Source organism: Heptranchias perlo, chromosome 42 (assembly GCF_035084215.1).
Source record: "Heptranchias perlo isolate sHepPer1 chromosome 42, sHepPer1.hap1, whole genome shotgun sequence".
Lineage (NCBI taxonomy): Eukaryota > Metazoa > Chordata > Chondrichthyes > Hexanchiformes > Hexanchidae > Heptranchias > Heptranchias perlo.
Genome location: NC_090366.1, coordinates 14,075,753 through 14,091,787, shown reverse-complemented (window position 1 = coordinate 14,091,787; position 16,035 = coordinate 14,075,753). Strand labels below are relative to the sequence as shown.

Below are 16,035 nucleotides of genomic sequence, written 5' to 3'. Positions count from 1 at the left end.
CAGGTGACCAAAAGCTTGGTCAAAGAGGTAGGTTTTAAGGAGCGTCTTAAAGGAGGAGAGAGAGAGGCGGAGAGGTTTAGGGAGGGAATTCCAGAGCTTAGGGCCCAGGCAGCTGAAGGCACGGCCGCCAATGGTGGAGCGATGGGAATCGGGGGATGGACGAGAGGCCAGAATTGGAGGAACGCAGAGATCTCGGAGGGTCGTAGGGGGCTGGAGGAGGTTACAGAGATAGGGAGGGGAGGGCGAGGAGACCATGGAGGGATTTCAGAATAAAGATGAGAATTTTAAAAAACGAGGCGATGCAAAAAGCAAGAGAGAGAAATTAAAAGTATTGAACGTTAAATAAATAAAAATGCAAACACAAGATGCTTTGCATCAGAGCTTGCAAAATACACCATGTCCTGAAATGGCGATAGAACAATTTTTAAAAAAGATTTGACGGGTTAAAAATGTACGGTTGCCTTAAAATAAACACACGCACACAGATTTGGAAAGAACAAAGCAATGTCTTTGCCTGGAGTTGTTCTTTCTTGTTTAAAACTGTCCTGAAAAGATTTAGTATAACTTCCTTGCTTTTGTACTCTAGGCCTCTATTAATAAAGCCCGCGATCCTGTATGCTTTTTTTACAGCCTTCTCAACCTGTCTGAAAAGTTCAATATAAATTTTGGGCCCTTAGAACTGTCACAAGGAATAATTGTAATTATTATATCATAACATAAAAAGCCAGTGAGTTGCAAGATGTTTAAATTGAGAAACTGGGAACACCTTAAGAATGGAACGAGGGGAGATGAGATAAAATTCAATGGTTTTATAAATAGAGGCATAGACTACAAAAGCAAGGAAGTTATGCTAAACCCTTTATAAAACTCTGGTTCGGCCCCAGCTGGAGTATTGTGTCCAATTCTGGGCACCGCACTTTAGGAAGGATGTCAAGGCCTTGGAGAGGGTGCGGAGGAGATTTACCAGAATGGGACCAGGGATGAGGGACTTCAGTTACGTGGAGAGACTGGAGAAGCTGGGATTGTTCTCCTCAGAGCAGAGAAGGTTAAGGGGGAGATTTAATCGAGGGGTTCAAAATCATGAAGGGTTTTGATAGAGTAAATAAGGAGAAACTGTTTCCAGTGGCAGGAGGGTCGGTAACCAGAGGACACAGATTTAAGATAATTGGCAAAATAACCAGAGGGGGAGATGAGGAGAATGTTTTTTTACGCAGCGAGTTGTTCTGATCTGGAATGTGCTGCCTGAAAGGGCGGTGGGAGCAGATTCAATAATAACTTTCAAAAGGGGGAATTGGATAAATACTTGAAGGGGAAAAATTTGCAGGGGCTACGGGGGAAAGAGCAGGGGGGGGAGAGTGAGACTAATTGGATAGCCCTTTCAAAGAGCCGGCACAGGCACGACGGGCCGAACGGCCTCCTCCTGTGCCGTGAGATTCTACCAGTCCATGAATTCAGGATCGATTCCCTGGAACCAAGGGAGGAGGAAGAGGAGGGTGGCCTGGGAGAGGGGAGCGTTGACGTCCTGGGAGTTGAGTCAGAGATGGGATGACGAGTCTAGATTTCAGCACAATGAGGATATGGGATGGAGGGAGGGGGGGGCAGGATTTGGAGCCTAGGGGGAACAAGAGAGGGGAACTGAATGTAATATCAGAAAGGTCGAGACACCACTGCCCATTCCTTTTCCAACACGGTGAAGAAATTCCGCCGCAACTGTTTTCAAAATGCCAAAGTACACGGGAGAAAAATGTCCTTTTCTGTTTTGTAATAAAATTTTAAAAATGTCGTTTCTAGTTCGAAATGAAAGTTATTAAAAAATGTTTCTATTTTGAAATAAAATATTGAATAAAAAATGTAGTTTGAAATAAAATAAAAAATGTCATTTCTATTTTGAAATAAAATGTAATAAAAAATGTAGTTACTCTTTTGAAACAAAATATTTCTTAAAAAATGATTTTATTAAATTTTATTTCAAAATAGAATCATTTTTAAAGAAATATTTTGTTTCAAAATAGTAACTACATTTCTTATTAAATTTTATTTCAAAATAGAAAGTCATTTCTATTTTGAAATGAATAAAAAATGTTTCTATTTTGAAATAAAATGTAATAAGAAATGTAGTTACTATTTTGAAACAAAATATTTCTTAAAAAATTATTCTATTTTGAAATAAAATTTAATAAAAAATGTCATTTCTATTTTGAAATGGATAAAAAATGTTTCTATTTTGAAATAAAATATTTAATTTAAAAATATCGCTTTTATTTTGACCTGTCATAGTTGCTTTTATTCCATTATGGTGTGTTTTTTAAAATTTGCTTTTAGATTAAATCAGTAAACTCGAGTTAAAATGTCACACAGCCCTTCAGTCAACACTCAGACTTTGCTGCCTCGTCTCGGCACCTGGTTTTAAAACCAAAGGGATAACAAACACTAAACTCCCGATGTTCTAAAAGGCTACAAAACGGGTTTTGTGACAGGGGAGTGGAGTCTGGAGCTTGAACAAATGACTCGATATCTAATCAGGGTTAAATATAGTCCGTCTCCCTTCTGCTCTTGCCCCCATCTCCGCACCCTCTGAATATCGCCCATCTTTCCCCTGCCTGCTATCCACCCCGTGTCTCCGACATCTCTCAGTGTCTCCAACATCCCTCCCTAAGCCATGATCTCATTGAATGGCGGAACAGCCTTGAAGGACTAAATGAACTCCCCCTGTTCCCATGTTCCTCCCTTGCTATTCCCAGTCCTCCTGGGAGATTCCCAGAGCTCTGGCCCGTGTCTCTTGTGACCCCTCGCCCCTCTCCCACTCCCTCCACCCCGCTCTGGTCCAGTCTCTCCAGGTCCCCACAGTTCAAGCTCGAAACGCAGGGATAGGGAGAGAAAATTAAATGAGTGACAGCGAGTTTGGAGACACCCGAACCCTCAGAAGAATTTATAGTGCGTTGCAGAACACAACTGAAATATATCCACTGGGACTTTGTAGCACTTTATGTACAGGGCACAATATAACAGGGAATTAAAACAGAAATCGTTCTTAACTTTAATTTTTGTTGAAGTATGTAATTGGGTTCTAAACACTCCCTGACCAATGCAAAAGGCGAGTGATGATCTCGGTAAGGATTAAACACCGGGGGAGGAGAAAATCGCCTCGATTGGATTCACAAACAGACTTTGAGTGCCTGCTTAGATGGAGCAAATTTAAAAGAATTTAGTCTCACATCTGGGGGAACAGCTGCGCTTAATTTTGAAACCAACAATCCAGAGTGACTTTAATAAATCAGACACTCCACAAGCCGAACGAGCTCAGATTCTCCGCGTCTCCCTGTTTCGATTTCAAAGCTCTCCCCCAGGGTTGGCAGCTTATTTTTTTAAAACCCCCTTTTCTCCCTCCGACCTAAAGTAATTTGCTTTAAGTAAAGTCTCGCCTTACCTCGGCCGTCAAGTGACATTTACACAAACGCTTGAAAATAAGACAGCGAGTCCAAAGTCTGCCTGTCCGGGGGATCTTTTCTTTCCAAACTGCGTCTGAAATATTCTCGTGGGGTTTGTGAAGTTTTTTTTGTTGTCGATCCTACTGCTCTTTAGAGGAAGGGGCTCTCCTCCTTCGCACAAGCTACACCTGCCAGCGTTTCACACACACACGAGAAATGAGATCAGATATTAATTGAACCTTTCTATGCGACGTATTCGCTCGGCTGGCTGGAGACGACAAGTTTCGGTGTTGTTTCCTCCCTTGATTATTTTATCGGAGGTGCTAATCATCGCTCACTGCGCGATTTCTGCTCATTCGATATTTTGCCCCCTCCCTGGGGGTGATTTTAAACCCCAAGAACGGGTGGGTTTGGGGGGCGAGTGGGAGTTGAAAATAGTTGTTTTTTGTGTCGTGACCGCAACCCGGCTTTATTTCTGGGTTTTACATCGGTGCGGAAAAGTGCAGGATCGCAAAGTCCGAAAATTTTGGGGTTGCGACCAAAAAAAAACTATTTTCGTCTCCCACCCGCCGTCAACTCGCCCGTTCTTGGGGTTTAAAATCACCCCCCTTACTTACTTCCAAATCCCAGTGTTAACTGCTCTCCACTATTCACTGTGCAATGCTGTTTGTGAGAATCTCTGCTACATCAGCTGTCGCTCAGTGGGCCTCTCTCTCTCTGAGTCAGAAGGTTGTGGGTTCGAAGACCCCACTCCAGAGACTTGAGCCCTAAATCCAGGCCGATGCTCCCAGTGCCCAGTACTGAGAGGGTACCGCACTGTCAGAGGGCCAGTACTGAGGGAGCGCCGCACTGTCGGAGGGTCAGTACTGAGGGAGCGCTGCACTGTCGGAGGGTCAGTACTGAGGGAGCGCTGCACTGTGGGAGGGTCAGTACTGAGGGAGCGCTGCACTGTCGGAGGGTCAGTACTGAGGGAGCGCCGCACTGTCGGAGGGTCAGTACTGAGGGAGGGCTACACTGTCGGAGGGTCGGTACTGAGGGAGCGCCGCACTGTCGGAGGGTCAGAGGGCCAGTACTGAGCGGGTACCGCACTGTCAGAGGGCCAGTTCTGAGGGGGCACCGCACTGTCGGAGGGTCAGTACTGAGGGAGCGCCGCACTGTCGGAGGGTCAGTACTGAGGGAACGCTGCACCGGTGGAGGGTCAGTACTGAGGGAGCGCTGCACTGTGGAAGGGTCAGTACTGAGGGAGTGCTGCACTGTCGGAGGGTCGGTACTGAGGGAGCGCCGCACTGTCGGAGGGTCAGTACTGAGGGAGTGCTGCACTGTCAGAGGGTCGGTACTGAGGGAGCGCCGCACTGTCGGAGGGTCAGCACTGAGGGAGCGCTGCACTGTCGGAGGGGCCGTCTTTCGGATGAGACATTAAACCGAGGCCCCGTCTGCCCTCTCTGGTGGACGTAAAAGATCCCACGGCCACTATTGGAAGAAGAGCAGGGGGAGTTCTCCCCAGTGTCCTGGGGCCAATATTTATCTCTCGACCAACATCACTAAAAAAAAACAGATGATCTGGTCATTTACCACAGTGCTGTTTGTGGGATCTTGCTGTGCGCAAATTCCTACATTACAACAGTGACCACACTTCAAAAAAAAAGTACTTCATTGGCTGTAGGAAGCGCTTTGGGACATCCTGAGGTTGTGAAAGGCGCTATATAAATGCAGGTTCTTTCTTTCCTGCTCTCTCTCCCCCCCCAAACCCCGGTCACCGTGCTGTGCTGGGTGTGTGAAACATCTCCCCGATCCCAGCACAGCCTCTCCACTTTGCACAACAACTCCTTTCTAGGAAGTCAAGCCATGAACACGTCTAGATAATCATAGAATCGTACAGCACTGGAGGCCGCCATTCGGCCCATCGTGCCTGTGCCGGCTCTTTGAAAGATCTATCCAATTGCTTAAACAAAAATGTCTGCTCATCTCCTCTCTGTTTTTTTTTTACTAATTACCATTCAGCCCCTCGAGCCTGTTCCGCCATTCAATTTGGGGTCATGGCTGACCTGTATCTTAACTCCATTTACCCGCCTTGGTAAGAACGTAAGAAATAGGAGCAGGAGTAGGCCATTCGGCCCCTCGAGCCTGCTCCGCCATTCAAGTTACTGGCCGACCTTCGACCATCGACCTCAACTCCACTTTCCCCGCCCGATCCCCATATCCCTTGATTCCCTTAGCGTCCAAATATAAGTCAGTAAATAAATAAATGTTTTTGCCCACATCCCGAGAATGAATATTTTTAAAAATTAAGTATCTTCCCAAAGTTGAACTACAAATAAAGTTCCCCCAACGTCCCTTTAGGGAAGGAAACCTGCCGTCCTTACCCGGTCCGGGCCGATACGTGACTCCAGTCCCCACACCAACGCGGTTGACTCTTAACTGCCCTCTGAAGTGGGTCCCAGCGAGCGAATGAGTTCAAGGCGGCCCACCACCACTTCCTTCTGAAGGGTCAGCTAGAGATTTGGGGGGGGGGGGGAACGGGGACGCAGATAACACTGGCCTTGCGTTCTGGAGAATAACAAATTTAAAAAAAAAATTTAAGAAGTGAAAGTTTCTTCCCAAAGTCAAACGGAAGAAAAGGAAAATCAGGGATGTTTTCTCCCCTCCAATCGGGACAGTGGTGTCCAATTCAACGCAGCTCCAGGACCTCAGTGATTGATTGAGGTCGTGGACTTTGAGGCACAGACTGCAGTCACTCCGAACCTGCGCGCAGTCACCGCTCTGCCAGGCACGTGCTCGAGCAGAAGAGGGAGTGAGAATTGAAGTGGTGACAGGACGCGATAACCATCTAAGCAGCGGAAAGCAGCACTTCCTCCAAACTCGACAGGCAGATGCAAATCACAATACAGGTGGGCCGGTCAGATGGCACCTGGGGTACTGCGCCCAGTTTGGATCCCCTCACGTGTTGGGCGACACAGGGGAAGAGGTCCAGGGGAGAATGGCAAGAATGACTCCTCGCTTAAAGTACCTCAGATGGGCCTCGAGGACCTTGGTCTATTTACTGTAGAGCAGCGTAGACTTAATGATAACCTGATAGAGGGCTAGAAAATAATTAAGGGGCTGGATAACATCCCTATTGATAGATTATTCCAGTTTTATCAGATTGGGGAGGGCACAAATTTAAACTAAAGGGCAGGAATAGATTGGATGTCGGACGACGCTCTGGCTATCACGAGGTGTGGGGCTGGCTTTTCCTGCCCCTCAATTTTGTACATGAACTCTCGAAGAGGGGGCGCTACTCAATATTTTCCCAGGTAAAAAAGGTCCATGGTGAGTGCAGGACAACAGCGAGGTTGAAAAGAGTAGGCGATCACGTAGGAAGGAGGCCAATTCAGCCCCTTGAGCCTGATCCGCCGTTCAATCAGATCACGGCTGACCTGCACCTCATGCTCTGACACTCTTACCCAACCCAAAATCTGTCGGTCTCAGTTTTGAAATTTCCAATTGGCCCCCAGCCTCAAAAGCTTTTTGGGGGAAAAGAGTGTTCCAGATTTCCACTCCCCTTTGTGTGAAGAAGTGCTTCCTGACATCACCCCTGAACAGCCTGGCTCTAATTTTAAGATTGTGCCCCCCACTGGAGGAAAGAGTTTCTCCATTGTCTACCCTATCGAATCCTTTTAACATTTTAAAACACCTCGAGCCCTTAGCCTTCGATACTCAAGTGAATGGACTGAATTAAGGAGTGAATAAACCATCGAGGTGGGGGCTTAAAAGGTTACAGGGTAGAGGGAAGGAATTGCAGTTTGAAGGACCTGGGGATAAAATGAGTTTCTAGATTAGGAGACAGTAAGAAGATGTATATTCAAGGCAGAGATCGATAGATTTTTGGACTCTGGGGCAAACCAGGGGATAGGGTGGGAAAGTAGAGTTGAGATCGAAGGTTAGCCACGATCTGATTGAACGGCGCAGCAGGCTCGAGGGGCCGAATGGCCTACTCCTGCTCCTATTTATGTTCATAGGCCGTTTTTCTACCTGAAATCCAGCTATCGGATGGCATGTTTAATTTGAACTAAATATTAAAACACGGTGTAAGAATGAGCTTTCCGGTCAGTGCAAACCATGTGGTGGAACTGGGCACTGCCCATATTACATAACAACATAAGAAATAGGAGCAGGAGTAGGCCAATCGGGCCCTCGAGCCTGCTCCGCCATTCAATAAGATCATGGCTGACCTGATCCTAATCTCAAATCTAAATTCATGTCCAATTTGCTGCCCGCTCCCCTAATTCCCTTTACTTCTAGGAAACTGTCTATTTCTGTTTTAAATTTATTCAATGATGTAGCTTCCTGGATTACAAAACCAAAATGGAGCCAGGTCACCAAATCATTAGCCCAGTAAGAGGTGAAACGTGCAATTGCACCCAGCAGTTCTGGGGCATCTTCAGTGCAGAGGCCTGTGGCAGAGCCGAATTCGTACTAGTGTATCATTCAACAGGACCTCAGCACCGACCCTGTGACCGTCGGAGGGAGGCGAGTGGTCAGAGGGCATAATGAAAGTCGGACAATTTTAATAACGGTCAGTTATCAGAGAAAGCCAGCTGGTTTGTACAGGCCACACAGTGAGAGATACCAGAACTGAGGTTCGTAACCATCAGGAAAGACTGAACAGGCTGGGTTCCTTCCTCGAGAGAGAAGGGTTCGACAGGGTAGACGTAGAGATGATGTTTCCACTTGTGGGGGAGACCAGAACTAGGGGCCATAAATATAAGATAGTCACTAATAAATCCAATAGGGAATTCAGGAGTGGCGAGAATGTGGAACTCACTACAACAAGGAGTAGTTGAGGCGAATAGCATAACTAAATCAAAGAACGAGTGACACCAAAATTTGTAAGCTAACATTTATTAGTACAAATCAATAGCAATATTTATAGCTTATATATTAGTGTGGAGTCTTTCCCAGCGATTAGTGGACCTGGACAATAAATAGTTCAGACACCGATTAGATGGAATAAATAAGGCTCAGGTCAGGCACTCTCGCATCGTAGCACCGACAATGGTTGGTTGGACGGACGTACCACTCGAGAACGGTGTGAACCCACTGTCTCTGCTTCTTCTGTTTTGAGAGCCAGGTTGCTGTTGAGAACCGAAGGCCCGACATCTTTAGAACTTTCCGCGAGTGTCGGTCTTTCCTGCTCATCAGTGGGTATTGAAAACCGCGACGTGGCGATGCATTACACCAATTCAGGATTAGGCGTCCGAAGCTGGCTCAGTTAAGATAGACCGAGACGATTGGACAGATCCAGGCACGCACTCATTCATCAAACCACCCCCTCTGCGGTACAGCCGAGAGAAAAAAAAAACATCACTGTTTAGACGGTGAAGTACGGTAAACCATCTTAACATGTACCTGGTGACCCCAAATTCAGGGTCGCCGCACCCACCTAACCCTGCGATTTTCTTTTAAACTTACTGTTTAATTTTCTTGACTCTTTTCTTCCAGCAAAACCTGAGAGTAAAATACAAACCAGAATTACCAATACTCAGCTCCAGACTGGCACAAAAAGAGATAACGAACGAACTTCCATTGATTATAGCACCTTTCACGACCTCAGGATGCCCCAAAACTCACGCCTCGGAGTCAGAAGGTCGTTGGTTCGAGCCCCCACTCCAGAAACTTGAGCCCATAATCCAGCGCCCGGAGGGAGCGCCCCCCCCACCGGAGGGAGGGTCGACCCGGAGGGAGCGCCCCGCGCTGCCGTCTTTCGGATTGGACGTTAAACTGTGGTTCCGTCTGCGCCTTCAGGTGGATGTAAATGATCCCATTGCCACTATTAGAAGAGCAAAGCAGTTCTCCCCAGTGTCCTGGTCCAATATTCATCCCTCGACAAACATCATTAAACAGATGATCTCATTGCTGTTTGCGGGACCTTGCTGTGCACAAATTGGCTGCCGCGTTTCAACATCCTGCATTTATATAGCGCCTTTAACATAGTAAAACGTCCCGAGGCGCTTCACAGGATTCAAAAGCTCGGTCTAAGAGGTCGGTTTTAAGGAGCGTCTTGAAGGAGGAGAGAGAGAGGCGGAGAGGTTTAGGGAGGGAATTCCAGAACTCAGGGCCCAGGCAGCTGAAGGCACGGCCGCCAATGGTGGAGCGATGGGAATCGGGGGATGGGCAAGAGGGCGGAACGCAGTGATCTCGGACGGTCGGAGAGGCTGGAGGAGGTTACAGAGATAGGGAGGGGGGGGCGAGGAGAACATGGAGGGCTTTGAACGCGAGGAGGAGAATTTTAAGATCGAGGTGTTGCCGGTGTGGGAGCGGTATTTTGAAAACTTTCTGCGGAATCTACACGCTGATGCCACGGAATTCTGGGAAGCTGCAGGAAGATGGTAACATTATATATATATATTATATATATATATATATATATAAAAACAACTTAGTCAGCAATGAAAAGAAGTGAGTGCTTACCGTACCAGGAAACCAAGAGCTATAGCAACAGAAACAAGGCCGACAATACCAAGACCAAGACCAAGACCATCAACGGCCACTAAAGAAACAAAGTGAGAATCAGTCATGAAAAATGTCTTCCAACAACACAGTAACATTAACAGGAGGCCATTCAGCCCCTCGAGCCTGTTACACAGGAACAGGAGGGGCCCGTTCAGCCCCTCGAGCAACCAGTCACATCATGGCTGATCTGTATCTTAACTCCATCTACCCGCCTTTGCTCATATCCCTTAATCCCCCTCACCCAACAAAAATCGATCAGTCTCAGTTTTGACATTTCCAATTGACCCGCCCCAGCCTCAACAGCTTTTTGGGGGGAGAGATTTCCAGATTCCCACTCCCCTTTGTGTGAGGAAGTGCTTCCCGACATCACCCCTGAACGGCCTGGCTCTAATTTTAAGGTTCTGCCCCCTTGTTCTGGACTCCCCCCACCAGAGGAAATAGTTTCTCTCTATCGACCCTATCGAATCCTTCAATCATCTTAAACCCCTCGATTAGATCACCCCTTAATCTTCTACACTCGAGGGAATACAAGCCCGGTCTGTGCGACCTGTCCTCGGAATTTAACCCTTTCAGCCCCGGGTATCATTCTGGTGAATCTGCGCTGCACCCCCTCCAAGGCCGATATATCCTTCCTGAGGTGCGGTGCCCAGAATGGAATCACAGTCTATTTACAATCCCTAGTGCTGGCAGTTAGAGGAGAGCTTCCAGGTGTTGGGCCAAGCTGGACGCAGAAGGCCCAGAGACAAAAGAACAGGACGGACCCCAACGCGTCATCCAGGCCCCCCAAAGGGGAGGAGGCTTCCATCGGTTTGGAGGACTGGATTTAAACCCAGGTACAGGAGGTGACGGAACACTGCGGCACCCTGTTGGGTCGAGGATCGGGACTGTGTACACATCACACTGACCTGTTTCCGTGCCTTTCGCATCGCTGGTGCTCTTGTGGGTCCCATTTTGTCCCATTCCACTCGACGTAACAGGTGTTCGGTCGCCCGCCCTATCCTGTCCGTGGTAACCTCCAACTGTGAAACGCAAAATCAAAGTGACAGAGTAGATAAAACAATGAGTGGTGTAAATAGAAAAAAAAAACTTGCATTTCTATCGCGCTTTTCACCAACAAGAGAGAGTCTAACCACCTCCCCTTGACATTCAACGGCATTACCATCGCCGAATCCCCCACCATCAACATCCTGGGGGTCACCATTGACCAGAAACTTAACTGGACCAGCCATATAAATACAGTGGCTACAAGAGCAGGTCAGAGGCTGGGTATTCTGTGGCGAGTGACTCACTTCCTGACTCCCCAAAGCCTTTCCACCATCTACAAGGCACAAGTCAGGAGTGTGATGGAATACTCTCCACTTGCCTGGATGAGTGCAGCTCCAACAACACTCAAGAAGCTCGACACCATCCATGATAAAGCAGCCCGCTTGATTGGCACCCCATCCACCACCCTAAACATTCACTCCCTTCACCACCGGCGCACCGTGGCTGCAGTGTGTACCATCCACAGGATGCACTGCAGCAACTCGCCAAGGCTTCTTCGACAGCACCTCCCAAACCCGCGACCTCTACCACCTAGAAGGACAAGAGCAGCAGGCACATGGGAACAACACCACCTGCACGTTCCCCTCCAAGTCACACACCATCCCGACTTGGAAATATATCGCCGTTCCTTCATCGTCGCTGGGTCAAAGTCCTGGAACTCCCTTCCTAACAGCACTGTGGGAGAACAGTCACCACACGGACTGCAGCGGTTCAAGAAGGCGGCTCACCACCACCTTCTCAAGGGCAATTAGGGATGGGCAATAAATGCCGGCCTTGCCAGCGACGACCACATCCCGTGAACGAATAAAAAAAAAATGTCCCATAGCGCCTCACAGCCAATGGAATACTTTTCTGAAGTGTGGTCACTGTTGTAATGTAGGAAATGCGGCAGCCAATTTGCGCACAGCAAGATCCCACAGACAGCAAGGAGATAAACGAGCAGATCATCTCTTTTTTTTCTTTTAAAAGTGATGTTGGTTGAGGGTTTATTATTGACCCCAGAACACCGGGGGAGAACTCCCCCCTGCCCTTCTTCGGTTCAAAAAACTGACTGGATTTGTTTGACCCTAGAACCTGGTCCCGTTAAAAACATTATGTACACACAAGATGGCCGACCAGAGGCACGATCGAACCAACAGTCCCAATGAACAAAACAGGGCATGAAGGGGAGACAGACAGACAGGCGGGCAAAGCTAACAATCCTCTTCCTTCACAGCTTTCGGAAGTTCGAAGCAGGAACAGTCTGCATGGATTAATTGGCAACCCTTGTAATTCTGGTGAAAGCGGGGCTCAGCACCTGAGAGATGAGCAGACTTTGAAGGTGTCTGGACAAGTTGAGAAGGCTGTTAAAAAAAAGAGCACCCGGGATTTTTGGATTTATGAAAAAAAAAAGCAGCCTTGAATACAAAAGCGAGGAAGTTACACTAAACGCTTTTTAAAATCATTGTTCGGCCTCAGCCGGAGTATTGTGTCCAATTCTGGGCACCGCACTTTAGGAAGGATGTCAAGGCCTTGGAGAGGGTGCAGAGGAGATTTACCAGAATGGTCCCAGGGATGAGGGACTTCAGTTATGTGGAGAGACTGGAGAAGCTGGGATTGTTCTCCTTGGAACAGAGAAGGTTAAGGGGAGATTTAATCGAGGTGTTCAAAATCATGAGGGGTTTTGATAGAGTAAATAAGGAGAAACTGTTTCCAGTGGCAGGAGGGTCGGTAACCAGAGGACACAGATTTAAGGTAATTGGCAAAAGAACCAGAGGGGGAGATGAGAATGTTTTTTTTAAACACAGCGAGTTGTGATGATCTGGAATGCGCTGCCTGAAAGGGCGGTGGAAGCAGATTCAATAATAACTTTCAAAAGGGAATTAGATAAATACTTGAAAAGGACAAATTTACAGGGGCTCTGGGGAAAGAGCAGGGGAATGGGACTAATTGGATAGATCTTTCAAAGAGCCGGCACAGGCACGATGGGCCGAACGGCCTCCTCCTGTGCTGTAGGATTCTATGATTCATATTCCGGCCTTAGGTACTGAATGATAAGCTGCAGCTCCACCCATAGGCATGTACCCACACTGCAATCACCACACACACGCACACAATCGGCCAATCTCAGTCCACAGCATCTCAGCCCTGTGTTGTCCCTGCAATTTGCGGTGTTTCATTGAGGCAGCTGATTGTAGAAGTGCAAAATTAAAACCCGTAGACTTTTAAATATTTGGTGTCAGTCGTGGCTCTGTGGGTGGCACTCTCGCCTCGCAGTCAGAAGCTCGTGGGCTCGAGCCCCCACTCCTGACGTTTGCGCAACCTTGCTGTGTGCAAATTGGCTGTCCCATCAAACACTCCCAGGGCAGGTACAGGGTTAGATACAGAGTAAAGCTCCCTCTACACTGTCCCATCAAACACTCCCAGGGCAGGTACAGGGTTAGATACAGAGTAAAGCTCCCTCTACACTGTCCCATCAAACACTCCCAGGGCAGGTACAGGGTTAGATACAGAGTAAAGCTCCCTCTACACTGTCCCGTCAAACACTCCCAGGGCAGGTACAGGGTTAGATACAGAGTAAAGCTCCCTCTACACTGTCCCATCAAACACTCCCAGGGCAGGTACAGGGTTAGATACAGAGTAAAGCTCTCTCCACACTGTCCTGTCAAACACTCCCAGGGCAGGTACAGGGTTAGATACAGAGTAAAGCTCTCTCCACACTGTCCTGTCAAACACTCCCAGGGCAGGTACAGGGTTAGATACAGAGTAAAGCTCTCTCCACACTGTCCTGTCAAACACTCCCAGGGCAGGTACAGGGTTAGATACAGAGTAAAGCTCCCTCTACATTATCCCATTAAAAGATTCCCTGCACATCTCAATGGGCAGTACCAATTTGGCCATTATCTATCTGCCCCACGCAGATATCATTTCTGAAAGACTCCTTTTTTTTTTAAAAACGACCCTTTGTAAACTATCCATGCAGTTTGCACCCATCCTTCCTACAAACACAGCGCAGCGAGTTTCGCAAACGGTCCCCACGTGCTGCAGCCAGACCAAATAAAAAAAAAAGTTACCTGCTATGCACTGATGGATGTGGCAGTAGTAGTCCTTGCCTGGAAATTCCTGGCTGCGGCTCAGGATAATGTGGTGGCTATCTTCGTGAACGCTGACGTTGCCGCAGTGAGGTTGCCGCAGAAGGTTCCGGTGACATCGGGTACAGTTAAACACAAGGTTGCTCAAGGGCTGGCTTATCAGAGCGTACTGACCATTCTCCGGAGAGCACGCACAGCTTAGAGTGGTTTTATTGGTCAGACTGCAGGTCAGCGCTGCAACACAGAAATTGTGGAAAATGTATCATATCGGGGGGGGGGGGGGGGCGGAGGAAAGAGCTCCAGACATTTCATATTTCTGAGAACTTTCTGCTCAACACAAATGCACGGCCCTGTTCAGACACATTTTAGGGGGTACACTGGTAGAGCAGGTACGTTACTGGACCAGTGACCCAGCGAACGAGAGTTCAAATCCCACCAAGGCAATTTGAGAATTTCAATAGAATGTACAGCACAGAAACAGGCCATTCGGCCCAACTGGTCTATCCCGGTGTTTATGCTCCACACGAGCCTCCTCCCTCCCTACTCCATCTCACCCTATCACCATATCCTTCTATTCCTTTCTCCCTCATGTGTTTATCCAGCTTCCCCTTAAATCCATCTACACTATTCACCTCAACTACTCCTTGTGGGAGTGAGTTCCACATTCTCACCACTCTCTGGGTAAAGAAGTTTCTCCTGAATTCCCTATTGGATTTATTAGTGACTATCTTATATTTATGGCCCCGAGTTCTGGTCTCCCCCACAAGTGGAAACATTTTCACTACGACTACAAACACCCCTGGGGCAGGTACAGGGTTAGATACAGAGTAAAGCTCCCTCTACACTGTCCCATCAAACACTCCCAGGGCAGGTACACGGGGTTAGATACAGAGTAAAGCTCCCTCTACACTGTCCCATCAAACACTCCCAGGGCAGGTACAGGGTTAGATACAGAGTAAAGCTCCCTCTACACTGTCCCATCAAACACTCCCAGGGCATGTACACGGGGTTAGATACAGAGTAAAGCTCCCTCTACACTGTCCCATCAAACACTCCCGGGGCAGGTAGATTGCAGGTAGCCCCCACCTCAGGACAGTGCAGCCAGCTTAGCACGGACTGGAGACAGAACCTGGGACTCCTCTGCTCTGTAAAGCAGTGCAATACCGGCCAACCCCGAGAATCTAACACCATTGAGATAAAACTGGTTAAAAGCCCAGAAAGGATTAATGATGTGGAGATGCCGGTGATGGACTGGGGTGGACCAAAGAAAGGATTAAGTTAGAGATGGATGCCTTACCTGTCCCTTTGCTTAGGTCACTCCCACGTCCTGCAACAGCAAATACAGAACAAGCATTAATGAGAAGCTCAATAACTGTTTAAAGCCTGCACATGAGGTGGACACACGGCTACAGAAATAAGGGGGGGGGGGGGGGGGAAAAAGAGAGAGAAGGGAGGGGAAAGCGGGGCGGGGAAGCACGGGGGTGAAAGGGGAGCGGAAGAGGGGGGAAAAAAAGAAAACAACGCTCACAGCAAATGGCCCAGTCCGGCCCCAGACGCACAGAAATCAGATGATCCCACATAGCCCACGCCCCCACTCCCGCCCCACGCCCCCCACTCATTGCCCTCACTGATCAGAGGGTCATTCGACCCCAGTTTGAAACCCGGGGACGCAGGCTCGCAGAGGAAAGAATGGCCATTTTGTCCCAAACGGCCAATAAAGAAAAGATTGTGCCTTTAAACGTAGCGAATTTGCTTTCTTTGTACTTACCATAAGCCTCTGCGATGCAGATCATGAAGGCGGCGAGACTCCTGGATTAGAAAAAGAAATGTCTTTTTTAAAAACTGGGAAACTTAGGTGAAAGGTCAGAGTCCAGGACAGTGTCGAGGCTAAACAGACCGTGAAATAGCACGGAAATGACCCCGAGGCTGGGCTGCGATTGCAGACGGAAAGCAGGAGAGGAGTCCCAGAGTTTTGATGTCCTGGGGAAGAGAGAGTTCCA

The 16,035-nt window shown here is 48.1% G+C and overlaps 2 protein-coding genes across 10 annotated transcripts in view; both read right to left on the bottom strand.

The window, feature by feature from the left end:
• LOC137306239 (scavenger receptor cysteine-rich type 1 protein M130-like) overlaps positions 1-6,117 on the bottom strand; it is a 55,387-nt gene extending 49,270 nt beyond the window's left edge. For 3 of the 7 annotated variants that reach the window (XM_067975372.1, XM_067975375.1, XM_067975374.1), the window contains exon 1: positions 3,428-3,611. In XM_067975372.1, the coding sequence (XP_067831473.1) occupies positions 3,428-3,446 (19 nt within the window). In that variant the 5' untranslated portion in view covers positions 3,447-3,611. Of the gene's footprint in view, positions 1-3,427; positions 3,614-5,791 lie in introns of those variants that run through there. The other 4 variants (XM_067975371.1, XM_067975376.1, XM_067975373.1 and 1 more) reach the window with 4 other exon arrangements.
• Positions 6,118-8,293: 2,176 nt separating this feature from the next.
• Positions 8,294-15,912, bottom strand: LOC137306237 (uncharacterized). Of its 3 annotated transcripts, none has more exons than XM_067975364.1 (7): positions 15,804-15,911; positions 15,333-15,362; positions 14,018-14,269; positions 10,826-10,939; positions 9,879-9,957; positions 8,880-8,915; positions 8,294-8,753 (listed from the first exon to the last, which is right to left on the bottom strand). In XM_067975364.1, the coding sequence occupies exons 1-7, from the start codon at positions 15,826-15,828 to the stop codon at positions 8,657-8,659; spliced, it is 633 nt and encodes a 210-aa protein (XP_067831465.1). In that variant the 5' UTR covers positions 15,829-15,911; the 3' UTR covers positions 8,294-8,656. The 3 variants fall into 3 exon arrangements, with proteins under 3 accessions (XP_067831465.1, XP_067831466.1, XP_067831467.1); XM_067975365.1 differs by having other exon boundaries at positions 8,294-8,741; XM_067975366.1 differs by lacking the exon at positions 8,880-8,915 and having other exon boundaries at positions 8,294-8,741; positions 15,804-15,912.
• Between the last annotated feature and the right edge of the window lie 123 nt (positions 15,913-16,035).